Consider the following 21,200-nt stretch of genomic DNA (forward strand, 5'->3'; position numbering starts at 1 on the left):
AATGGGTGGGTGGATGGATGGATGGATGGATGGATGGATGGACGGATGGATGGATAAGTGAATGGATGGATGGGTGGATGGATGGATGGATGGATGGATGGATAAGTGAATGGATGGATGGATGGGTGGATGGATGAATGGATGGATAAGTGAATGGATGGCTGGATGAATGGATGGGTGGATGGATGGATGGATGGATGGATGGATGGATGAATGGATGAATGGATTAGTGAATGGGTGGATGGATGGGTGATTGGATGGGTGGATGGATGGATGGATGGATGGATGGATGGATGGATTAGTGAATGGGTGGATGGATGGGTGATTGGATGGGTGGATGGATGGATGGATGAATGGATGGATGGATTAGTGAATGGGTGGATGGATGGGTGATTGGATGGGTGGATGGATGGGTGGGCATATGAGTGGCTGGATAGAAAGACAAGTGTGAAGAGTAAGATAAGTTAAGAGGTGGATGAGTAAGGTAGGCTTTAATTTTTTAAAAAACTTTTTTAAGATTTATTTATTTATTTATTTAATGTATATGAGTACACTGTAGCTATCTTCAGACACACCAGAAAGGCCATTGGACCCCATTACAGATGGTTATGAGCAACCATGTGGCTGCTGGAAATTGAACTCAGGACCTCTGGAAGAGCTCTTAACCCCTGAGCCATTTCTCAAGCCCATTTAAACCCTATTTTTAATAAATGCCTTAAATGTCTTAACCTCTATTCTAGCCCACCACCCACCAGAGGTAGTGGAAAAGAAATATTAAGATACAGGGGAAGTGGACCTGTCTAGAAATAGTTCTTTGGAGCAAGTCCCATCTGTGTTGTCAGGATGTACACCAGCAGTCCAGTTCAGTAGTGTCAGGATTGCAAACATGAATCAGCAGTGGTGGCATGACCCAGCAGAAAAAGTCAGGCCTCGGCCACATTGGCACGAGTCAGCAGGAGGGACCAGGACCAGCAGGGACACCAGGAAAAGTTTTCTGCCGTGCCTCTCTCAATGATGTAAAGATCAGCAAAAACTAAGACTGGAGCCCAAGGATGTGTTACAGAGCTAGATATTTAAGCCTCTGTTACTTTCCTTTGGGTCCTATTTATCCTCTCTCTAAGTACCACGTGTCCTCCAGGTGAGTCTGTGTCAGCTGACATCACTCTGCCAATGGGCCCAAGTCTGTGGAAGCGGCAAGAAGCCGCCAGAACACCACCAGAAGTTGTTTAGTATGTTTCTTTCTTATAAAGTCATGACCGGCAATGACCATTAAAGAATAACGAGGAGTACCAATATCATCTAGTGTTGTCCACCATCTGTTGGGTCCTTGTGAACATCATAGTCCTTTTACACGTTTGCTTTAACAAAACATTTTTTATCTGTGTCTGCTTCAGTGAAACATTTCTTCATGTGGCTACCTCAAGCAAAACATCCTCCCACCTGTGTCCACTTCAACAGAAACATCCCTTCACACGTCTACCTTGTCCCTTCACACGTCGTCTACCTTAGCAAAACGTCCTTTTGCCTGTGTCTGCTTCAGGAAAACACTCCTTTACATGTCTGCCTCAACAAAACAACATCCAACACAACTGACTTTCTAAAGAAACCATGTAAGTTTCCACTTCCGTGGGGAATGGCAAGGTGGGTGGTGGGGGTGGGACTCTGAGCCTTTCTGTATTTGGAAGAAGAGAGCATCAAGGTGACCTGTAACTTTGACCTTAATGATGTCTCATGCTTGAGGCAGAAGGAAGCTTTTACTCCCATGCTGGCCCTGGCAGGTACTCCAGAACCACACAGAGGAGCCCAGTCCTCCCCAGGGGCCCAGTGTGCAAGAATCCCTAGGTAAGCCACAGTGTTGCCAAGAAGGGACTGGGGAAACACCAAACAGGGAGAGAGGCTAATTTATCTTGGAGTAAAACTAGAGGCTTGTTCACTGTTGGTGAACAGGGGGTGGGGTGCAGGGGGGAGTCCAGACCCCACAGTCCCACCTAGCCGTCTGCTCTAGCCCTGGGGCTTCACAAAGCTTCCCCCTTGCCTCGGTTGCCCACCTGGGAATCCCTAGCAGACACAGCAGGCTCACGCTCAACCCTGTGTTTAATTACAGTTGAAGGTCCAGGCAGGTGACAGCTGGGAAGTGCTGAGTGGATACCACACCTCACTGAGGTTCCCCTGCCTCTGACTCACCTGGATACCCTACATGCCAGGCGAGCCCCTGGGCTGCTCCCCCATCAGGGATCTGAGACCCAAAAGCACCTTAATCACCCCCAAAAGCAACAGTGCATCTAGGTCCTCAGAGCCCAGCTAGGGCAGGACACTACCCCTGCCCACACAGAGCTGTCCACATCACTGTGGACACAGCCTGATGTCCCTACTCGCACTGGGACCAGAGGTACGGGGCCTGCATTTGGATGTCTTCGTTAAAGGCGACTCGGTCTGTCTTTGGTTTGTACAGCCCTCACCCTTCAGGGTTGGGGCTCAGGTGGGAGCAGAGGCTTGACCCTGACTCTGTCTCACGGGCCCAGCCAGCTGAGCGAGCACAGCTGGGAAAGGCGGCTTCCCGAGGGCTCGTGTGGAAGGAGAGGTGGTAACCATTCTGGTTCTCGTGGCTTCAGGATCTGAGAGAAAGGCCTCAGCAAGGGCATCTAGGGGTAGAAGTTGGGCTGAGGACTGTCACCTGTGGGCAGAAAGAGGTGAAGTCAGGGTGACCATGACAACAGCCACATCAGTGTCCACTGAACAGAAAGGCCTCAGCAGTCATGGGCACTCAGCTACCATTGGCCTGGGGCCAAGCTGCTGCTGTGTGCCCCAGGGCAACATTTCAACCTTAACCTCTCTGTGCTGGCAAAGATGCAGGCCTCAGTGCCTGTCTCAAAACTGTGTGGTCTAAGAGATGTGCATCGATACCACAGCGACCCTGAGGATCACTTCTAGGTTCACAGCTCCTTTGAGGCTAGACTAGAACCTGCCTGAGTGACATGTGCAGGGCCCGGCACTTCGCAGAGGCATCTGAGAGGCTCATGGGGCCACATCCTCCATGTAAACAGAGCAGTCCTACCTGCAGCCCTGGCCCCCAATCAGGAGGAGTCCAGAAGGGGACAGGAAGGAGTTGTTGTCATGGGGATGAAGAACAGCTTGACCTGGCCAGCAGCTCCGGGGAAAATTCCATAGCGCCCCCCCACACACACACTTCCCCCTACTCCAGCCCTCACATCCAGCTGCTGCCTCCTGCCCTCCCCAACCACAGCCGGCTCCCTCCTCCTGCTCTGCCCAGACACCCAGAGGTCACCAACTCTCCAGTCCCTCCTCAGTCAGCCCTCCATCCCCTGAGCACCAACAGGCAGCCCAAGGCTAAACCAAAGCCACCTCCACCAGACAGCACACAGCAGACAGCACACAGTGGGGCCAGAGTCAGGCAACTTCAATCAATGACTCCTGAAGGGTGGGTGGCTGCTACCAGAGGTGAGGATGGATCTGAGATGATACCATGTCCCTCAGTTAGCTGTTGCGCTGGCCGCACAGCACAGTGATGCACAGAACAGATGAACGTCATGACTGCGGATCAGTCTTCAAACACAGGAACCTCACAGATGGCAGGCGTAGCCGCCTGATGCAGATGGCTACTACACACCTGGCTCATGGCTCCCGAGAGACCACTCCCCGCAGATGCAGCTCGCTCTCAGCAGCCACGATAGGCAGCCCATTCTTCAGGTGATAGTCTATGAGGTGGCTGATGCTCTCAAACAACACATCTTTCGTCCGCACCTGTAGACAGAGACTTCAGCACCCACCCCTGAACGCATCCCACAGGCCATGACCCACCAGCTCAGACCTGATGGGTAGGAGCTTGTCGGAAGAGAGGACTCCACCCCAATGTTCCCAGGTCCCCATGATCGCAGGGCTCAGGAGGGCTGAGGCAGGAGAGTGCCTGCTGGGCAAGCATGGGGACCTGAGTTTGAACCCCCAACCCCCATGAGGAACACCTGTGCCAGAGGAACAGGGAGGAAGAAACCCAAGTTCAGCCATGCAGCCATTCAAGAGGCAGTAGGCGGTTTAAAATAAATAAGTAGATGAGGGCTGCTCTTGCAGAGGTCTGGGATTCGATTCCCCACACCCACGTGGGGGCTGCTTCATGATCATCTGTAACTCCAGTTCTCTGAGGGTACTGCATACAGATGGTACACACCCATACACGTAAGATAATAACAACAATAACACATTTGAAAAAAAGAAAAATGAACAGAGCCAGGCATGGTGGCACACACCACTTAGTGTGGTGTCCCAGTGTGAGTCCCAGCACTCAGAAGGCAGAGGCAGGAGGAAATCTGAGTTCAAAGCCAGGCTGACCACCTACAAAGCAAGTTTCATGCCAGACAGGGCTACAGAGTAAGAATTTGACTAAGGGAGTAGTGGTGATTGATTCTGGAAAGGCCCCGACTTAATAACTTATTTAGAGATCCAGATAATTAAATATATCCCAACTGCCACACCTCATTATGAGGGGCGAGCTCCTTGGGTGGGAATTCTGAGAGGCTGGAGGGATGGAGGTGCTTCTGCGAACCCCAAAATGCTTTACAAACTAGAAATTCCTTTGAAAGGTTTTATTATTGTTTTTAGACAATGTTCTCATCCTGAAGTCCCACGCTAACCTCAAACTTATAGCAATCCTCCTGCCTCCGTTTTCTAAGTGCTAGTATGACAGGTATGAGTGACCACCCTTGGATAAAACATTCTTTAACTGGAAAATGTTTTAACAAGTGGTTACTTCCATACTAAAGGATCCATTATCTAAAAACACAGCCCCAACCCCGAAGCCTAAAGTGCCAGCTTACCACACCCTCGGGGTCCACCAGCAGCAGGTGCTTGGGCTGCCCCGCATGCATGCCCGTGAGGACATACTGCCCCGGGTTGGTGACGCTGTCTCTCACAAGGAAGTCCCCATCGGCCCGAAGCAGCTTCTCTGCAGCCCGACGGCTCATTCGTCCGTGGTACCAGGGCTCCTGCCTCAATTGCTCCTCTGTGGGTGCAATGGGGGCCCTGCGGGTAGGGGGACTGGGCCACTGGTCTTCCAGAGGGGGTGAGGCTGCAGTGATGCCGGCTGCCACTGAGCACGCGTGCAACTTCAGGGCATCTTCAAAGGGTCCTGTGGGCCATTTTTTTTCCTATTGCTGGGACAGCACCCGAGCCATCATGCTTGCCAGGTAGGCACACTGCAGAGCCACTAACCCAGCCCCTTGGTAGGGGATTTTAGGCAGGGGCTCCATCCTCTGACCACGCCCCCAGTCCTTGTTTTACTTTTGACAAGGTTTCACAAACTTGCCAAGGTTAGCCTTAAATTCTCTCTTCTTTCCTCATTCTCTCATTTAGCTGGAATAAGCTGTGTTCAGCACAAGCCAGGCCCTGAGACTTTCTAGCCCCAACCTGGTATTGGGCACAGCCTCTGCAGCTTCAGCCCTAATGCTGAATCAGCAGGTCTACCGGTTCCAATCACTGCCAAAACTGTTTTCAGGGGAAGCTGAGACACATCAGCACTCCCTTCCCCCCAGTACTGACCCGGATTCCCCCACCCCTACCCACTTTTCACTGCCCTCTACCCCATGTGTGCCTCACTGCAGACCACATCTATGCCATGGGCTGACTTGGTAAGAGCAAGAAGAGTTGCCTCACATCCAGACTTCTGTGGAGCTGACACTGTTCTAGGTCAGGTGACACCCCCCCCCCCCAGCCTCAGGACCCTCGAGGGACAGGGAGGAGGCAGAAAATGACACAAATCAGCCCCCAAGTGTCTGACACAGGAGCCCCACCATAACCCTGCTGTCTCCCTGGCCAAGGGCTAACTGGAAACCCACCTCCCCTCCCCGTGAAAGTCAGGCAAGTGGCTGTCACTCAGGGGCCGGCTGCCTCTGCAGGGAGCTCTGTCTAACCTGCTTTCCCACTGTGAGGAGCCCACATTCTGCAGCCACTGCCACAGTACACAGCTTGCACTCAGTAGGTTGTAATGCTCACACCCCAGTTGTAATGCTAAGAAGGTACGGTGGCCGGTGGCTGGGAGATACACCACTTCTCCTCCAGCAGCAGGACGGGGCTCTCTAGTGAGTGGGCTGCCCTCCAGGCCGGGGTTTCCGGAGGAAAGGGCAAATCAGCTCTCCCACACCCACACGAGACCCTGAGGTGAGATTAAAGCAACCTGGGATCTCCTGGCCAACTAGATGGGAACTGACAGGCCCTGCTGACAGGAGGTCTCGGAGGCTCTCCCCTGAGCCCATGGCAGAAGCCGGGCTGCCCAGAGACTAGCTGAGGCCTGGCAGAGGAAGTCTGTCCCTAGACAACTGAGGTTCAGTCTGCGCCCCTCAACCCTTTGGATTCCCACGCAATCCCAGGTCAGGTGGGGACAGGCCACGCACGCATGTCAAACAGGTCCTTCTTGGGGCTGTCCTCAAACTGCAGAGGTGCCTCGGCGGTGTCCTCAAGCTCCACAGCATCCAGGCCCTGGGTATTGACATACAGGTGCTCCTCGTAGTCATGTGGCCCTCGGGCATCTGCCTGCACGTAGCCATCCCCCGGTGGGGCTAGGGAGGACAGATGGCAGCGGGTCAGGCAGAAACCCAGAGGATCTGGGGGTAGCGAGGACAATGAATCAACAAGACCCAGAGGGAGGCAGGAGTGGGCAGGCGCACCCTCTGTGTCACTCCATGGGGGCCAAACCGAGGCTTCCCACAGAAGTCAAGAGCCACAAAGTGCTCCAGCTGGCACAGAGGCTGGCCACGTATGCAAGTTTGAGCCACAGCCCAGATATGCGACAAGAAGGCAGCTCTCTGGCCAAGAGGGAGAGGGAGGGAGGGAGCTCCAGGTTCCAAAGAGCTGGATGCTGAATAACACCGACCCTCTGTTTAAAGAGTAACAGTCGCGGCTCAGGCCACTGTGTGACCTGCCACATGGCTGGGCTAGTACCACTGTTACTCCTACTGTAAAATCAGAGGCCTCCTCCTCACTCCTCATTCCAAGTATCTGTGTGTGTGTGTGTGTGTGTGTGGTGTCTCACTGAACCCCAAACTCTCACTAAGCTAGAATGGTTGGCCAGTGAGCCCGAGAGATGCTTCTACCTCCTGTCTGTCTCCCGAGTGTTGGAACTCTGGACATGGACCACATTGCTCAGCCTTTAGCTCAGTGACAGCAATCAAAGTCACATCTTCGTGCTGTCTTTTTTCCTTGTACTTACTCTGAATAGCTCTCAGCCTCCTGACGGCTGTTCACACCCTGCCAGGTCCCACACCACATCTTCACCCACCCAGGGGTAGCCGGATAGTCTGTCCTCTCAGCCTCACCCTCGGGGTCACTAGGGGTTATGCTGACAGAATAAACAACCTGACTTGCATTTCTCCCATCTAAGCTCAGCTGAGCAGATTTTTCAGAGCCCAGGGATGTTCCAGGTACTTCTCAGAATCCCAGGCAGGAAGTGAGAACTGGAAAGTACTAGCTGTGACCAAGCCCTCCTGGGCCATTGTGAGCCCTGTCTTGCCACCTGCCTTTCTGTAACACTGAGGACACCATGGCTCTGCCCACCAAGAACCCAGACATGTCACATAGTCTCTGTAAAACTGGGAGACTAAGAGCTTAATCATAAAATACTGATGGCAACTAAATGCAAACCCAGAGTCTGGCAGAATGTAGCAAGCTCAAGGTTAGCTGGGCTGCAGAATCAGATGTATCTCAAAGGGGGGTTTGTTTTGTGTGTGCTCATCTGTCATCCCAAAACTCAGGGGGGGGGGAGGCAGGAAGGTCAAACGTTCAGGGTCATCCTCAGCTACATAATGAATCCAAGACCAACCAGCCTGGGGTACAAGAGATCCTATCTCAAAAAAAAAAAATCTGAGAGTGAGAGAGCGTGAGAAACCCTGAGATCTGTGAACACTGACCTGTGGGTGCTGAGGGAGGAGCCAACCAAAGCTACAGTCCCAGGAGAGGGAGGCTAGTAAGGCAGCGAGGGAATCCCTGTCACGTTCACAGGGGGCCCCATCCACCCAGGATCGAGTGGACAGTCCTCACATCAGAGAGAAGTCACATTGCCTTGTGAGGAGGCGCAACTATCCAGTCATGAAATGACAAGAGGTCTGCAGTGTGTAGGTATGGGAAGACTCCAGAAAGAACTGTCACTTGGACAAAACGTCAAGTGTGCCAACTGAGCGTGCGCTCCATCTGGACATCCTGAGAAGTAATTCGTCATCTAAGTGCTCAAGTGTGCACGGAGAATTCTGGGTGCCCCAGAGTAATTAGCCACTAGTCAGGGATCAGGGCAGGAGACAGAGTCTTGTAGGAGGGCAATGCCTCCTGGAATTTAGAAAAGTTCAATATATCCCCAATTGCAATGACCTCATCATGGGAAGCAATGAAGAGGGGAGGGGGAGGAGAGGGGAGGGCTGGGGGCACACAGCCTGCAAGACACAGTGACACACACAGAGCTTCCCTGGGGACAGGGTAGAGCACATAGCCTGCAAGGCACAGTGACACACACACAGTGCTTCACTGGGAACAGGGTGGAGCCTGCAGGGCACAGTGACACACAGAGGTTCTCTGGGGACAGGGTAGAGCACCCAGTCTGCAGGACACAGCTACATGGAGGGAGGGACATGGAGGGCAGGGAACAGATTCTGAGAGTCTAAAACAACCTACCTGCTCCAGAGGGGCCCATGTCCCAAGGCAAGCCACGGGCATCTCTCCATACTGGTGTCATTCCCTGCAAGAGAGGCATGATGACCCTGCTATGTCCCAGGCCCACTTCCTACCCACCCCAAGGACAGCTCCATGTCACTTCTGGCCCCACAGGAGGCTGACCTGTCCAAGGCCCCCGAGTGTCGCCAGCGCACAGGGCTGTGTGACAGCCAGTCTGGAGTCCACCAGCCCGCCCAGGGGTGGCTCCTTTCCCGGAATGCTGTTGTAGTAATTGTGGTCTGCAGCAGCGTCATCATCTCCCCAGGCCAACTCCTCCAGCCCAGTCAGCCTGCGGGCACAGAGCAAGGCATGTACGTTAGAGCACTGGGCCCTCCCTTCCCGATCCCCACCTCCATCCATCAGCCAGGCCTTCCCCGGGTAACAGTGGTGACAGGAACCATAATCTATGGGATGGGAGGTGGTGCCCTGTCCAGAATATTGGCACAGCCACCAACAGCTGTTTGTATAAGACCCAATGTCAGGATTCAGCAGGCAGCATCCCACGTGTAGGATATCCCACTCTCAGCTGCTATGAAGAGGCTCACGCCTCAAGAGTACAACGGGGCTACCACCTGCCAGCCCTTGGTCTAGATGACATAAATGAAAATGGAGGGACACAAGGGACTGGGTAACAGAAGGCTGGCCCAGGAAACCTAGGGTCTCTTTACCTTTCAGGGGGCACTACCGCCTTGGGCGGACTGTGCAGGTATTGCTTGAAGCGCAGCTCAAAGGCTTGCCCTACGGTGCTGATGACGCTCTGGGCAAGACCTTCACAGCATTCCAAGATGTGGCAGGCTAGGGAGGTCACAGTGTCAGTGTGCCTGTGACCCTCCAGCACAGCCCTGCTCCAGACCCAAGGCCCTGAACCCCCTCCACAATCCAGCTCACCTCTCTGGTTGATGGGGTCCTTGGCCACATAGGCCACGTAATCAGTCATGTCCTAGAGAGACGGGTAGAAGACGCTAACAGGGTTCGGCTCCCTCGAGGGGCAGAGGACCCAGCAGGTGGGGCCTGGGAAGGCTGCAGGGACTTGGGGCCCAGAAGTCCACCCATCCCATCTTACCGTGTCACCACCCGAGGCGAAGGAAATAGACTGCATATGATGGTTGGCGATGATCTGTGAGGACAGGAGGCAGGCATGCTCACATTCAGTCACTGTCAGCCCTGGCAGGTGAGCCACAGCCACAGGAGAGATGCACATGGGGGATGGGGGGGGGGGCATCCTTCTTTCTGACTCTTGTCTGTCTAACATAGCTTGGGCCCGAGAGTCCCACCTGCATCTCAAGCCCCCATGAGGACTGGATGGGCCTAAGGAGAGGACAGGAAGGCCAGGTCCTGGGGTCACGTGATTATGTACCCACCTAAGTGTAGACAGGGAAACACCCTTACACAAATATACACAAACACTCCAAACAACTTATCCCAGGCTCAACGCTCCCGATATAGACCAGCCATGTGTTCATTTGCATTCATTTACATGGCCCCACCCCATCTGTGGCCTGCCACTCAGGTTCCTAAAGTTGTATAGGGATTTGATTTCCTCAGAATTGAAACACTCCCTCCTGGAGGAAGGAGAGAAGAGTGGGAAGGAGGGAGGACTGTGGAGGAGAAAGGAGGTGTGATGAAGAGTGGGGAAGGAAGAGAGGGGAAAGAGAGGAGGTATAGGGAGAAGGGAGGAGTGAGGAGAAGGGTGGAGTGGGGAAGAGAGAAGGTGTGAGGAGGAGGAAAGAGTGGAGAAGAGGGAGGAGTGGGGAGGAGGGAGGGGAGAGGAGAGAGGTGTGGAGAGAAGAGAGTTCCTAAGATTCAAAATAACAAAACCCACGGGTCTCAGGAAGCTGGACCTGTGCTCCTCGTGAGTGCATCTTCCTCAGTTGAGCCTTCAGCTGGACCCTGGCCTCCTGCCCCGGCTGGCTCAGCAGGTAAGCGCACTGACTGCTCTTCCGAAGGTCCTGAGTTCAGATCCCAGCAACCAAATGGTGGCTCACAACCACCCATAATGAAATCTGACGCCCTCTTCTGATGTGTCTGAAGACAGCAACAGTTTACTTTTTTTTATAATAATAAGAGCGAGCAGGGCCAACCTGAGTGAGTGAGGTTGACTGGAGCAAGCAGAGGTCCTAAATTCAATTCCCAACAACCACATGAAGGCTCACAACTATCTGTACAGCTATAAAAGAGTGGTCTCCCTTCTCCATTAATATCAGCAGCAGGTTTCGAGTCCCTTCCATGTGGTGGACTCTCAGCCTTTGGTGGGACAGAGCTCCACCCCAGCCCCCAAACCTTCCAGACCCCCTGACTCACTAGCCAGCCGGATTCTGGAGCTGATGCAGGGGGAGACTCACATACAGCTAAGTGTGAAAAAGCCCCCCTATGCCCGGGGTCCCACACGCAACACTACCAACTGAGCCAACACAAGCATGTTTCTTTGGCACCAGTCCTGCCTCATGTCTGATGTAAGCTGCCTCCTGCCACACAGCATGTGCCTTTTCCAGCACTGCTAGAAGCATCGGAGATGCATGAATTGAAGGATCCCTCACTGCAAGACGATGTGTGGGGCCACTGTTTATAGCCACAGGCTGCACCTTGTAGCTGATACAGTTTCAGCTCAGACTTCCTTGAATCCCAGATCAACCAGGGCAAAGTGAGAATTTGTGCCCACATATAAGAGAAGCAGGCCTGACCAGGGGTTGGAGTTGGTTGTACTTGGGGTTAGTATTAGAAGCCAGGTTAAACACAAGCACGATGGCCCATGCCTTTAATCTCACCACAGGCAAGTAGGTTTCTGTAAGTTACAGACCAGGCAGGGCTACAGGGTGAGACTTTGCCTCCAAACAAAGAAGTAGGGTTGAGGTGGAGGTTGGAGTTAAGGTAACCAGAATTAAAAGCTGGGCTTTGGGCTTCATGGATAGAATTGGGGTACTGGCTATTGTTGGCATCAAAGTCTTCCTGCAGCCATCTTAGCTGTGTGTCCCCCACAGTGAGCCCCTCAGCAGGGGCTGGCCACTTTGCCTCTCAAGCTCTGTTCTTACTACAATCCCTTCTCCACCTCCAGCCCCGTGAGTCCTGGCCACAGCCCCTCTTGCCAGAACAACTGCTCAACTGGCGCTGGCACTGCCCCCTCAGTGCCTGGCACTTACAACAATGCCATTGTCTCTACTTTAGGGAAAGACCCCAAAATCCTCTCCCAGGGTCATGCTGTCCTTTCCCACAGTAGATGCCTCTCCTCGAGGGGCCAGGCCAGCATCCCTCTCATCCCCACATCCAGGGAAAGCCCACACAGTCCAGGAATGCTGTGTGCTGAGAACAGTCCCTGGCTGCAACCCACTCCAACCCAGGTAAACTTCTGGACCACTGTGGATAGATCTGCCTAGTGGTGGCACTGTCCTGCATAAAGGCAAGCAGACCACTCAGATCCCGGCTACTGGAGACTGTACCCATGATGACTCCCATGCCCTGGCTCTACTTCAGTAGAATATTTCTGGACATTGTAAGGGTTCTGCAGATTATAGACGAGGCCTGCTAAGTGAGTGTGGCTTAGGGCTTTGAGGTTGGCTGTGGGCTGAGGGTGGGGCTGTGGGTGGAGCCAAGATCAGGATTGGGCAGGGTTGTGGGCTGAGCAAAGGTGGACTGTGGGTGAGGGTACCAGAGCTGCTGCAGGGTGGTGTGCAGGGTGGAGGGCAGCGACTCTCACCTGGCGGGTGGCGGGAACAGACAAGTTAAGGCCGTCCACGGAGATGTTGACTGAGATGCTCATGCCGGCGAAGCGCAGGTTGCTTTTCCCCAAGATGGAGGCCAGAGCCTTGTTGGGGGCCTGGGAAGGTACAGTGAGCCACCTGCATGAGATGCCTGGGACCACAGGGGCTCTGGGTAGCCACAGTGTTCCCATCAACCTCCCAAGACACATACCAGCTCTGCAGGACCACAAACCACACCCACCTTCTTCTTCCAGGAGCCCCGGACACCGGGCACAGCCTCATGGAGCCGATTGATGGCTTCCCTGTGGGAGAATGAGATCCTACTTAGAAACGACAGGGCTAGAGCTAAGAGACGAGCAATGGGAAGCCAGGCATGATTATCCCTTTGCTCATGAGGCAGAGAGGCAAGAAGATCATGAATTCAAAGCTAGCCTGCGATTCATAGCAAGTCAGAGGCCAATCTCAGCTTCATGAGGGCAGGGTAACAAATTATTATAAACCTGGCTGGCAGCAGAGACAGGATACGGGGCTGATGGGAAGTGAAAAGTCCTGTATACCTAGTGTCCAGCATGGGTAAGTGGACATACAGTATGGTCCATCCACCCACTGGAGTATTACTCAGCCCTGAATAGGAACAAGGGTCTGACATACACCACAACATGAAGAGACTGTAAAGACAGTGATCAGTGAAACATTGTGGTTAGTGTTAATTGTCAATGTGACAAAACATAGAATCCTCAGGGTTGGACCTCAAAGAATATCTGTGCAGGACCACTGTGGGTGGTACCATCCCCTAGGCAGGGGAACCTAGACTGTGTAAGAATAGACAAAGCAAACTGAGCATAAACACGTTTACACTAATTTATCTCTCTGTGTTCATTGTTACGAATGTGATCTACTCGAGCAGATTTACTTTTATTATTTATTATTTATCACAAACGTATGAGCAGATTCCTCAAGCTTCTGCCTTCCTATAATACACGGAAGGAGCTGAATAAACCCTGTCTTCCTTGACTTGCTTTTGTCAGGGTGTTATCACAGGGGCACAAAGAGTGGCTAAAACAGAGACACAAGGCCACAGAATAGGACTCCATGCTAAGAAATGCCCAGAGAGAGGAGGTGGATTTGTAGGTGCTGGGTAGGTTGGAGGGTAGATAACTGTTCATGAGAACAGGGCTTCCTTTTAGGGCGTTTGAATGTTCTAGAACCAATGTTCAGATCAGGTGTCTATAAAATACTATGCAGAGATATGTTAAAGCAAAGAATTGCAGTGGGCAGGAGTGGAATGTTGGGGCAATAAATCTACTGTTTTTGTTTGTTTCTTGGGACAGTCTATAGCCTAGGCTAGCCTAGTCATGGCTAACCTCCTGCCTCTGGCTCCCAAATGCTGGGACTCCAGGTATGAGCCAACACACCTGGCCCCATCCCGAGGCCTCACCTCGTCACCTGTGTTCGGGTGTTGAAATCCAGGGAGCGCATGGATCGAAGCACCTCAATGCAGCCCATGTACTGGGGGAAGAAAGGATGGTCAATCAGCCGGCAGAGCCTAGCCCGGGAGCTACCTCAGACAATGGTACTTTCTCTCTAGGCTCCCAGGGCTCTTCTCCTTCCCTGACAGCTACAGCATTGCCCCAGGACCTTTGTGCTCAGTGTTCTGGATGTACCCTCTCCCACCCAACATTGAGCCCCATCCAGGCCCAATCCCAAGCCTCGGTTTCATTGTCCAAGCTGTGACACTGGATGGTGGCATGCATGTTCAAAGAGTCCAGTCGCCACCCACGTGGTTGGCAAACGATCCAGACAGGGACCATCTGGCTGGCAAAGATGCAAACATCAGCCATCTGCCCTCCATAGAAACCTCATAGAGCAGAAAGTTAGGAGAGCTCTTACCCAGCATGCATTAGGCCCTGGGCTGTATCCCACAAATGTGGTGTGATGGCACACACCTGTCCTCTGAACACCAGGGTGGAGGAATAGACAGGGGGATCAGAAAGTGAAAGTCACCTTCCGCTATAAAGGAGGTCTGAGGCCAACTTGGGGTACAAAGACCCTGCCTCAAAAAAAAAAAAGAAAGAAAGAAAGAAAGAAATGTTGTAGACTAGAAAAAACATCTTTGTGGAAAGGAACACACAGTCAGAGGAACACAGGAGGAAGACCAAAGTGGAACCTTTAGCATGTCCACCACCCGGCTTCCAAACTGGAAGGGAAGCCAGAATGGGGGTGCACACCTGTCTGTCATCCCAGCACTCGGGACAGAAAGGAGGAATGTAGCTAGAAGAGGAAGTGCGTGTGGGTCTGTGCACAGGAGGCTTCAGGGCACCAGACACCCTAGAGCTGGAGTTACAGGCAGTCAGGAGCCAAGCAGCTGTGGGAACCGGGAACCAAGAACCAAGTACAGGTCCCGTTGAAGGAGTGAGAGGGGCCCCTAACAATCCACCAAGGCATCCCCCAGCCTGTCTCGGATTTATGTTCCTTTCACTCATTTATTTTGGCATCATGTTTGTTGCAGAGGCTAGCCCCAGACTCCTGGGCTTGGGAGATTCTGCAGCTTCCCCGTTCCCCAAGTGCTGGGACAATGTATGCACCCCCACACCCAGATTATTTTGTAAGTTTATGTTATTTATGTACATAGGTTATTTGGGGGACAGGAGCTCATGTAGCCCTGGCTGGCCTCAAATGCACTAAATAACCAGGTATGACTCTTGATACTCCTGTCTCCACTTCCAAGTGCTGGGATTGCAGCCATGTGTCAGCAAGACCTGCTCACAATTAAAATAAAATAAGATTGATGCATATTATGTTTTCATCCTTGGCTCCATTTCTAGACTTTCACTCCACAGCCCACCAGCCCTGCGCCAGGTGGGCAGGTTCCCTTGGGTGGGAAGAAGAACCTGGCTGTGGACCCTTCTGTTCTGCACCCGCCCAGCCCAGCACAGCACAGCACCCACCACCTCTGCTCAGCTCTTGCAACTCCAGCCTCAGTTTCTCTGAAGAGGTACCAGCCCTCATGGTGCTGGTACAGGATCCCCTACTCCTGGCAGGAATGAATTCCAGAGGGGGGAGCTGGGGAGAGGGGTCAGGGCATCCTGTGCCAGCTGAATTCACTAAATGCAAACAAGTAGCTTTGCAGCCCAAGTTGATACCCTCGTGTGGGACATGTGGACACTAAGATCTACTGGTGCTCTCTGGAAGTTTACATCAACACCAGCCGCCCTCTGCTTGGAGAAGCTGAACATACATGGCACGTGGGAGACTACGGCCAGCCGCTGTAAGAGACAACTTATTTTTATCAATTTATATGAAATGATTTCCACATGCTGCTGGGTAACACGTGGGAAGAGGGAGTCATCATGAGATCATCCGAGTGACTCGACATGAAGGAACACGTGATACATGCTCAACCGCAGCTTGCATTTGCAGGTCCGTGGACTTCAGTCAGGGGTGATCGATCATAAGTCGCCCCTGTGATACATCACCCACGCGATGACTTTGCCAAGATAATATCAGCAACAGGAATGGGGTCTCAGAAGCACATGGGCCTTGGATGTGTCCCTGGTAGTTATCTAAGGTGATGTGAATATCCAGGGTACAAGGCCAGGAGCTGGAGGAAAGGACCTGAGTCCCAAGCCAGGGTGCCCACCATGTGAAAGGGTACAGAGCCACCAGAAAGGAGAGTCTGTGCTGTCCGTGTCACTGGATCCGCGGGGCAGTGACCAAGGGAAGGAAGTAGCAAGGGAGGAGCCAAGCAAGTGGAACAGCAGCCCAGGGCAGAAGTGGGAGTCAGAGTGTGTCTGGCACAGGGACCAAGTGGAAGAGACAAGGCAAATGAAGGCTAGGAGGCCAAGGCCACTTAAGCCTGCTCTCAGGATGTCACAGGGCTCATTCACTCTGAATGGAAGAGGTAAGGGGGGGCTACAGACAGTTCAGATCCCCAGCACTCACATAAAAAGGGGGCCATTGTAGTACACACTGATAATCCCACCATTGGAGACACAGAGACAGAGGCATTCCTGCGACTTGCTTGCTGGCTAGCCTCTCCCAACTGGTGAGCTCCTAGCCAGTTGAGGGTGCATGTGCACACACACACATGCACGCATGCACTCAAGCACACACAGTAAGGGGAGGAGCACTGTGCTACAGGGGACAGAGCAAGCAACCACACCACACAGCTACCGTCAGCTGCCATGCCTCAGGACACAAATGTGCAAGGGCCCCAGTCGGTTTGCTTCCGGAGCCACAAGGCCCTGTTCTGGCTGGTCAGTCGGGGAATGCTTCGTGAACACGGCTCACAGGAAAGGAAGCTCTTTCTCCAGGACCACAGCCACCAGCAGAGGAGCTAGCTAACAACTGCCAAAGGAGTAGGTCTCCAGACACAATATGACAATTCCCACAAGGATAGGGCTTAGAACACCAGAAATACTTCCATCCACTTTCTAATGGCCAAAGACCAGGACCCAGGTCTGCTGGGACTGAACTGCCTCTGAAGGCTACAGAGGCCCTCCTGACTCTCCCAGACATCCAGTGGCCAGTCTTCTGTGTCCTTTGGTTTGTGGCTACGCCGCTCACTCGGCTGAACTGTCACAGCCTCCTTCCCTGTTCCCCTATGGGATTTCTAAGGACAGCAATCATCCGATTAGGAACTTAACCTTTCCTAGTTCAAGCCCATCTCCCCCAAGTGTGGAGTCCCAGACAGGCATCAATTTGGAGGGAGACCTCTCACCCCGTACAAATGCCCACTTATGTCTCACTATCTTAGCATCTCTGACTGTCAGGACCTGAAGTCTTCCCATGGGCTGTCTTCTTGTATATTTACTGTCTGTTTCTCCCATTGCAACTGAAGCCTTGGCAGGCAGGGACCAGAGAGTTCCCATGTCCTACACAAGGGTAGTACTTCACAATGGCTGGTCCAAACACCACACTGCTTACACCTCAACATCTGGAACTCCAAAAATGGCAGTTTCTGGATTCTCAACATGTATCCACCAGACAGGACAGGGACCTGGAGGGTCCAACTGCAGCATCAGTGGGATACTCTCACACAGTGTGACACCAGAACCCAGAAATTCCAAACCATCAGGACACACAGGAGAAAGGGGACATAAGCCAGACCCAGAATGTGAGGTGGTTGACAGAGGCCACCCAGATCCTGTACATGCATAGGCCAAGAAGCTAGAGGAAGATCTAATGGGCAGACATTCCACAGAGCCATGACCCAGGCAATCACCCAGAGGATTCAGTGTCAAGACAGCAGTGCAGGAGGGTTATCAGTTATCAAGGCTACTGCAACAAAGTACCACAGTCAGAACAAACAGAACACAGCGGGAGTTCTTTATCAGCTCCTGCAGGAGCTCCATCCTGCAGACAGCACTCTTCCTCTGAGGTTCCACAGAGGGTCCCCTTCTTCCAGCATCTGGGGGTTCTCAGAGTGGCCCTCGGCTTGTAGCTCTTGTCTTTTGTTCCAGCCTCTACCCCTACTCTTAGCTGTTCTGTTTTGTCTTGTGACAAGATCTCACATAGCCCAGGCCAGCCTCAAACTCACCTCTACACAAGAATAACCTTGAATTCCTAATCCCCTTGCCTCTACCTTCCCAGGACTGGGATGACAGGTGTGTGCCACCATTCCTGGCCCCTTTTTGGCTTTTATGTCTCAGTCATTGCAAGAGGACCCACCCTGCTCCAGTACAACCTCATCTAAATTCATTACAGCTACAACAAACCTACTGTGGCTGCTCTTTGCTACTTTGTGAGTTCTTCTTTCTCCCTCCCTTTATCCTCCTGACCCCATTTCATCCCGGAGAAGAGAAAGAGGAGAGAGAGATCCCTGAATCTAACTTCTTTGCTTTTGTTTGTTTTGAACACAACTACTTACACACAGCAACCAACTCTCCTGAACGACCACCAAGCACCAACCCCGCCTCTGGGGCCTAGCATGTATATACCCTCTAAAAAGTTTCCAGAATCCCAAACATTGCACAATCACAGAAACTATCTACAACTGACAAAAACACATCTCTGCTAGAGCATGAGGCAAATCATAGTCAGCTGCTGCAGACAGTTCACTGCAGCCCCACATCCCAACAGCTAGCATGAAAACAAAAGCATATTGTTTCATAAGATTTCTGTATTTTTTAAAGAAACCAAAATTCCAAAATTGTCACTAGACGTATTTCCTTTTTTATTTGTTTTTTTTGTCTTTGTGTGTGTGTGTGTGTGTGTGTGTGTGTGTGTGTGTGTGTGTTTATAGATGATTCTGAAACTTGCTATGTAGACCAGGTTGGCCTTAAACCCATATAGATCCTCCATCCTTGCCTTTGCAAGTGCACCATGCCTTTCTTCCTTTATCTTTTGAGATGGGTCTGGCTATGTAGCCCAGACTGGCCTAAACTATTGGCGATCCTCCTGCTCCAGCCTCCTAAATGATGCTGGGACTACAGGTGTGCTCCACTAAATTCACTTCCAAATAAGGTCCTATTTGGAAGATTCCCCGAGACATAGAATATCGGAGACTCAGAGGAGCCCGGGGAAGGGAGAAGTAACATGGTGGACGCTGGTGGGGAAAACAAAGACACAAAGAGAGATCACCCTCTCAGCATCCTGGTGCAGGACATCCAACAAACAGCATTCTGAGATCACGTGGCACCTCATCAACAGTGGTGGGCAGGAAGCCAGACTGGAGTGCCTGAGGTGAGCACCACACACCAGCTTTCTCTCAGCTCACCTTCACACACTGCACATACGGGCAGATGCTTGGATCGGAGAAGATAAAATGTCCCCAATGACTTGAGGGCACGTGGTACACCATCCCCCCACCCTTGCAAAGGTCACAATAGAAACCTGGGTAGGGGCTGGGGCTAAGCAGATACAGAGCTCAACTAACATGAAAAGGGCTGAGCTCCATCCCCAGCATCATAGGGAATGGGTGTGGTGGTGCATGACTGTCACCCTGGCTCTTGCAAAGTGGAAGCAGGAGGATCAGGAATGCAAGGTTATCCTCAGCTACATAGTGACTTCCAGGTCAGCCTGAGCTACATGAGACCCCGTTTCAAAAACAAAACAAAGAACAAAGGTCTGGAAGTGGTGACACTCATCTTAGCATCCCAATATTTGGGGTTGATAAGCCAGAATGATGGCCTGCAGCTGGAAGTCGCTATCCTCTGGCCAAATCCCTACCCCTTTCCACCTCTGCCAAAATAAAGGGGATAAACAAAGCCAGGCCCCTTCACTTCATCGGCTCTGATGTGGAATTTGGAACCCTGAGCCCTGAGCTTGAGTCCCCACTATAAGCCTGCAAAGTTGCTTTCTCCGGGGTCAGGGAACCCTCGGATACCTAGTCCTTATCTTAAGGACTCTCCCACCCAATAGCGGAGGGGGGGTGCGGCTAGCTTGCGCATGCGTGTGTCCCCTCCCTACCTGCGCCCTCTCCCCGCCCCTCCCCACGTGACGCCGTGAGAACCCGGACCCCAGCGCCTGCGAGTGGGGGCGGTCGAGAAGCGCGCGTACTGGAGACTGGGTTCCTGGGTTGTGGGGAGCGCTCACTTGGCTCTTGGGGTCCAAGAGACCAAACTGGGGGTGGGAGCGGTCCCCGACCACGGCGCGCCGGGAAAGAGGCTGAGCGCACTCACCCGAACGATGTAAGAGACCCCGGGCCCCAGGACCCTGGCATCGGGATGCAACCAGCCGTGCGCCGGCTTGTGAATGAAGCCGCCCTTGCGCACCCACTCGTCAGCGACATCCGGAGTCACCCGCGCGCCCCGCGTCCCCGAGCCCCGGCAGCGGCCGAGCGCGGGCAGCGGACAGGGCGCGGCGCAGCGCGGTTCGCAAGCGCCCAACACAGCGGCCAGCGCGGGGACCCCGGGCTCCGGCTGCGCCTCTGCCACCCCCGCCACGCGCGTCGCCGCGGGACCGCGGCCCAGGAAGCTACCCGGCGCTGCGAACTTCCACTGCGGCATCCGCGGCAGCAGTGCGCAGAAGGTGGTGGGCGCCTCGGGCTCGGGGGCCGCGCGGCCACCCGGACCCTGCGTCATGGCCGCGGCCGCCGAGGAGCCCCGGCTGAGCCTGGTCCAGAGCCGTGCGCTCCTCCCCGCCGAGTGATGTCACCGCTCCGCGCAGCGCGCAGCCGCGGGGGGCTACACTCCTGGGACCCCGACCCTGTTCTGGCAGCGCCGCCTCCGACCTAGCGCAGCCTGCCGGGGCTCCCCGAGGGAATGTCCAGTCAGGCTCAGACCGATGGGGAAACTGAGGACAGGGGTCGCATACACGGGGCGGGGCGCCATTCTTCAACTTCCAAGTCTCTGCCTTCACTCCAGCAGCATCCTATCCTCCCTTCTTTTCTTCTAAATAGAGAAACTAAGGCCTGAAGTCGCAGGTGCAGGGAGTGATCCCCTAACCCCGAGGCCACCCTTCACCACTGTTCCAGCAACATCCTGCCCTTCTTTACTTCTAAGTTGAGAAACTGAGGCCTGGCTTTGTAGAGCTATCCTCCGGCCCCTAAGTATCCCTTAAGCCACTGTTCCACCGGGTTTGCTCAGTGAGGAAACCGAGGGCTAGGGTAAGGATAAGGCACAAAAGGGAACTTGAGGTCTGGGTGGTAGAGGCAGGATGAGACTATCCGGGTCCTTGACACGTTCAGTCATATCCTGCCCAACTTTACTTCTAAATAGGGTCCAAATAGGGCCTGGGCCAGTGCACAGGCTGGGGTCCAGGACAAGAGAACCTCAGACTCAGAGGGTACCCCCTCCAACTGAACCTTCTTTACTGGTTAGTGGGAAAACTGAACCCTGGAGCAAGGCCAAGGCTTAA

General features: G+C 53.3%; 1 protein-coding gene across 1 annotated transcript; it reads right to left on the reverse strand.

Moving 5' to 3' along the window:
- Positions 1-508: 508 nt before the first annotated feature.
- Shc2 (SHC (Src homology 2 domain containing) transforming protein 2) lies at positions 509-20,493 on the reverse strand. Its single transcript, NM_001024539.1, has 13 exons — positions 20,024-20,493; positions 13,840-13,910; positions 12,643-12,703; positions 12,398-12,517; positions 9,770-9,823; positions 9,595-9,646; positions 9,375-9,501; positions 8,830-8,995; positions 8,668-8,731; positions 6,402-6,566; positions 4,830-5,140; positions 3,629-3,762; positions 509-2,674 (listed from the first exon to the last, which is right to left on the reverse strand). Exons 1-12 carry the CDS (start codon positions 20,423-20,425, stop codon positions 3,634-3,636), a joined length of 1,722 nt encoding a protein of 573 aa, NP_001019710.1. The 5' UTR covers positions 20,426-20,493; the 3' UTR covers positions 509-2,674; positions 3,629-3,633.
- Positions 20,494-21,200: the final 707 nt, after the last annotated feature.

The sequence above is a fragment of the Mus musculus genome, chromosome 10 (assembly GCF_000001635.26).
Source record: "Mus musculus strain C57BL/6J chromosome 10, GRCm38.p6 C57BL/6J".
Classification (NCBI taxonomy): Eukaryota; Metazoa; Chordata; class Mammalia; order Rodentia; family Muridae; genus Mus; species Mus musculus.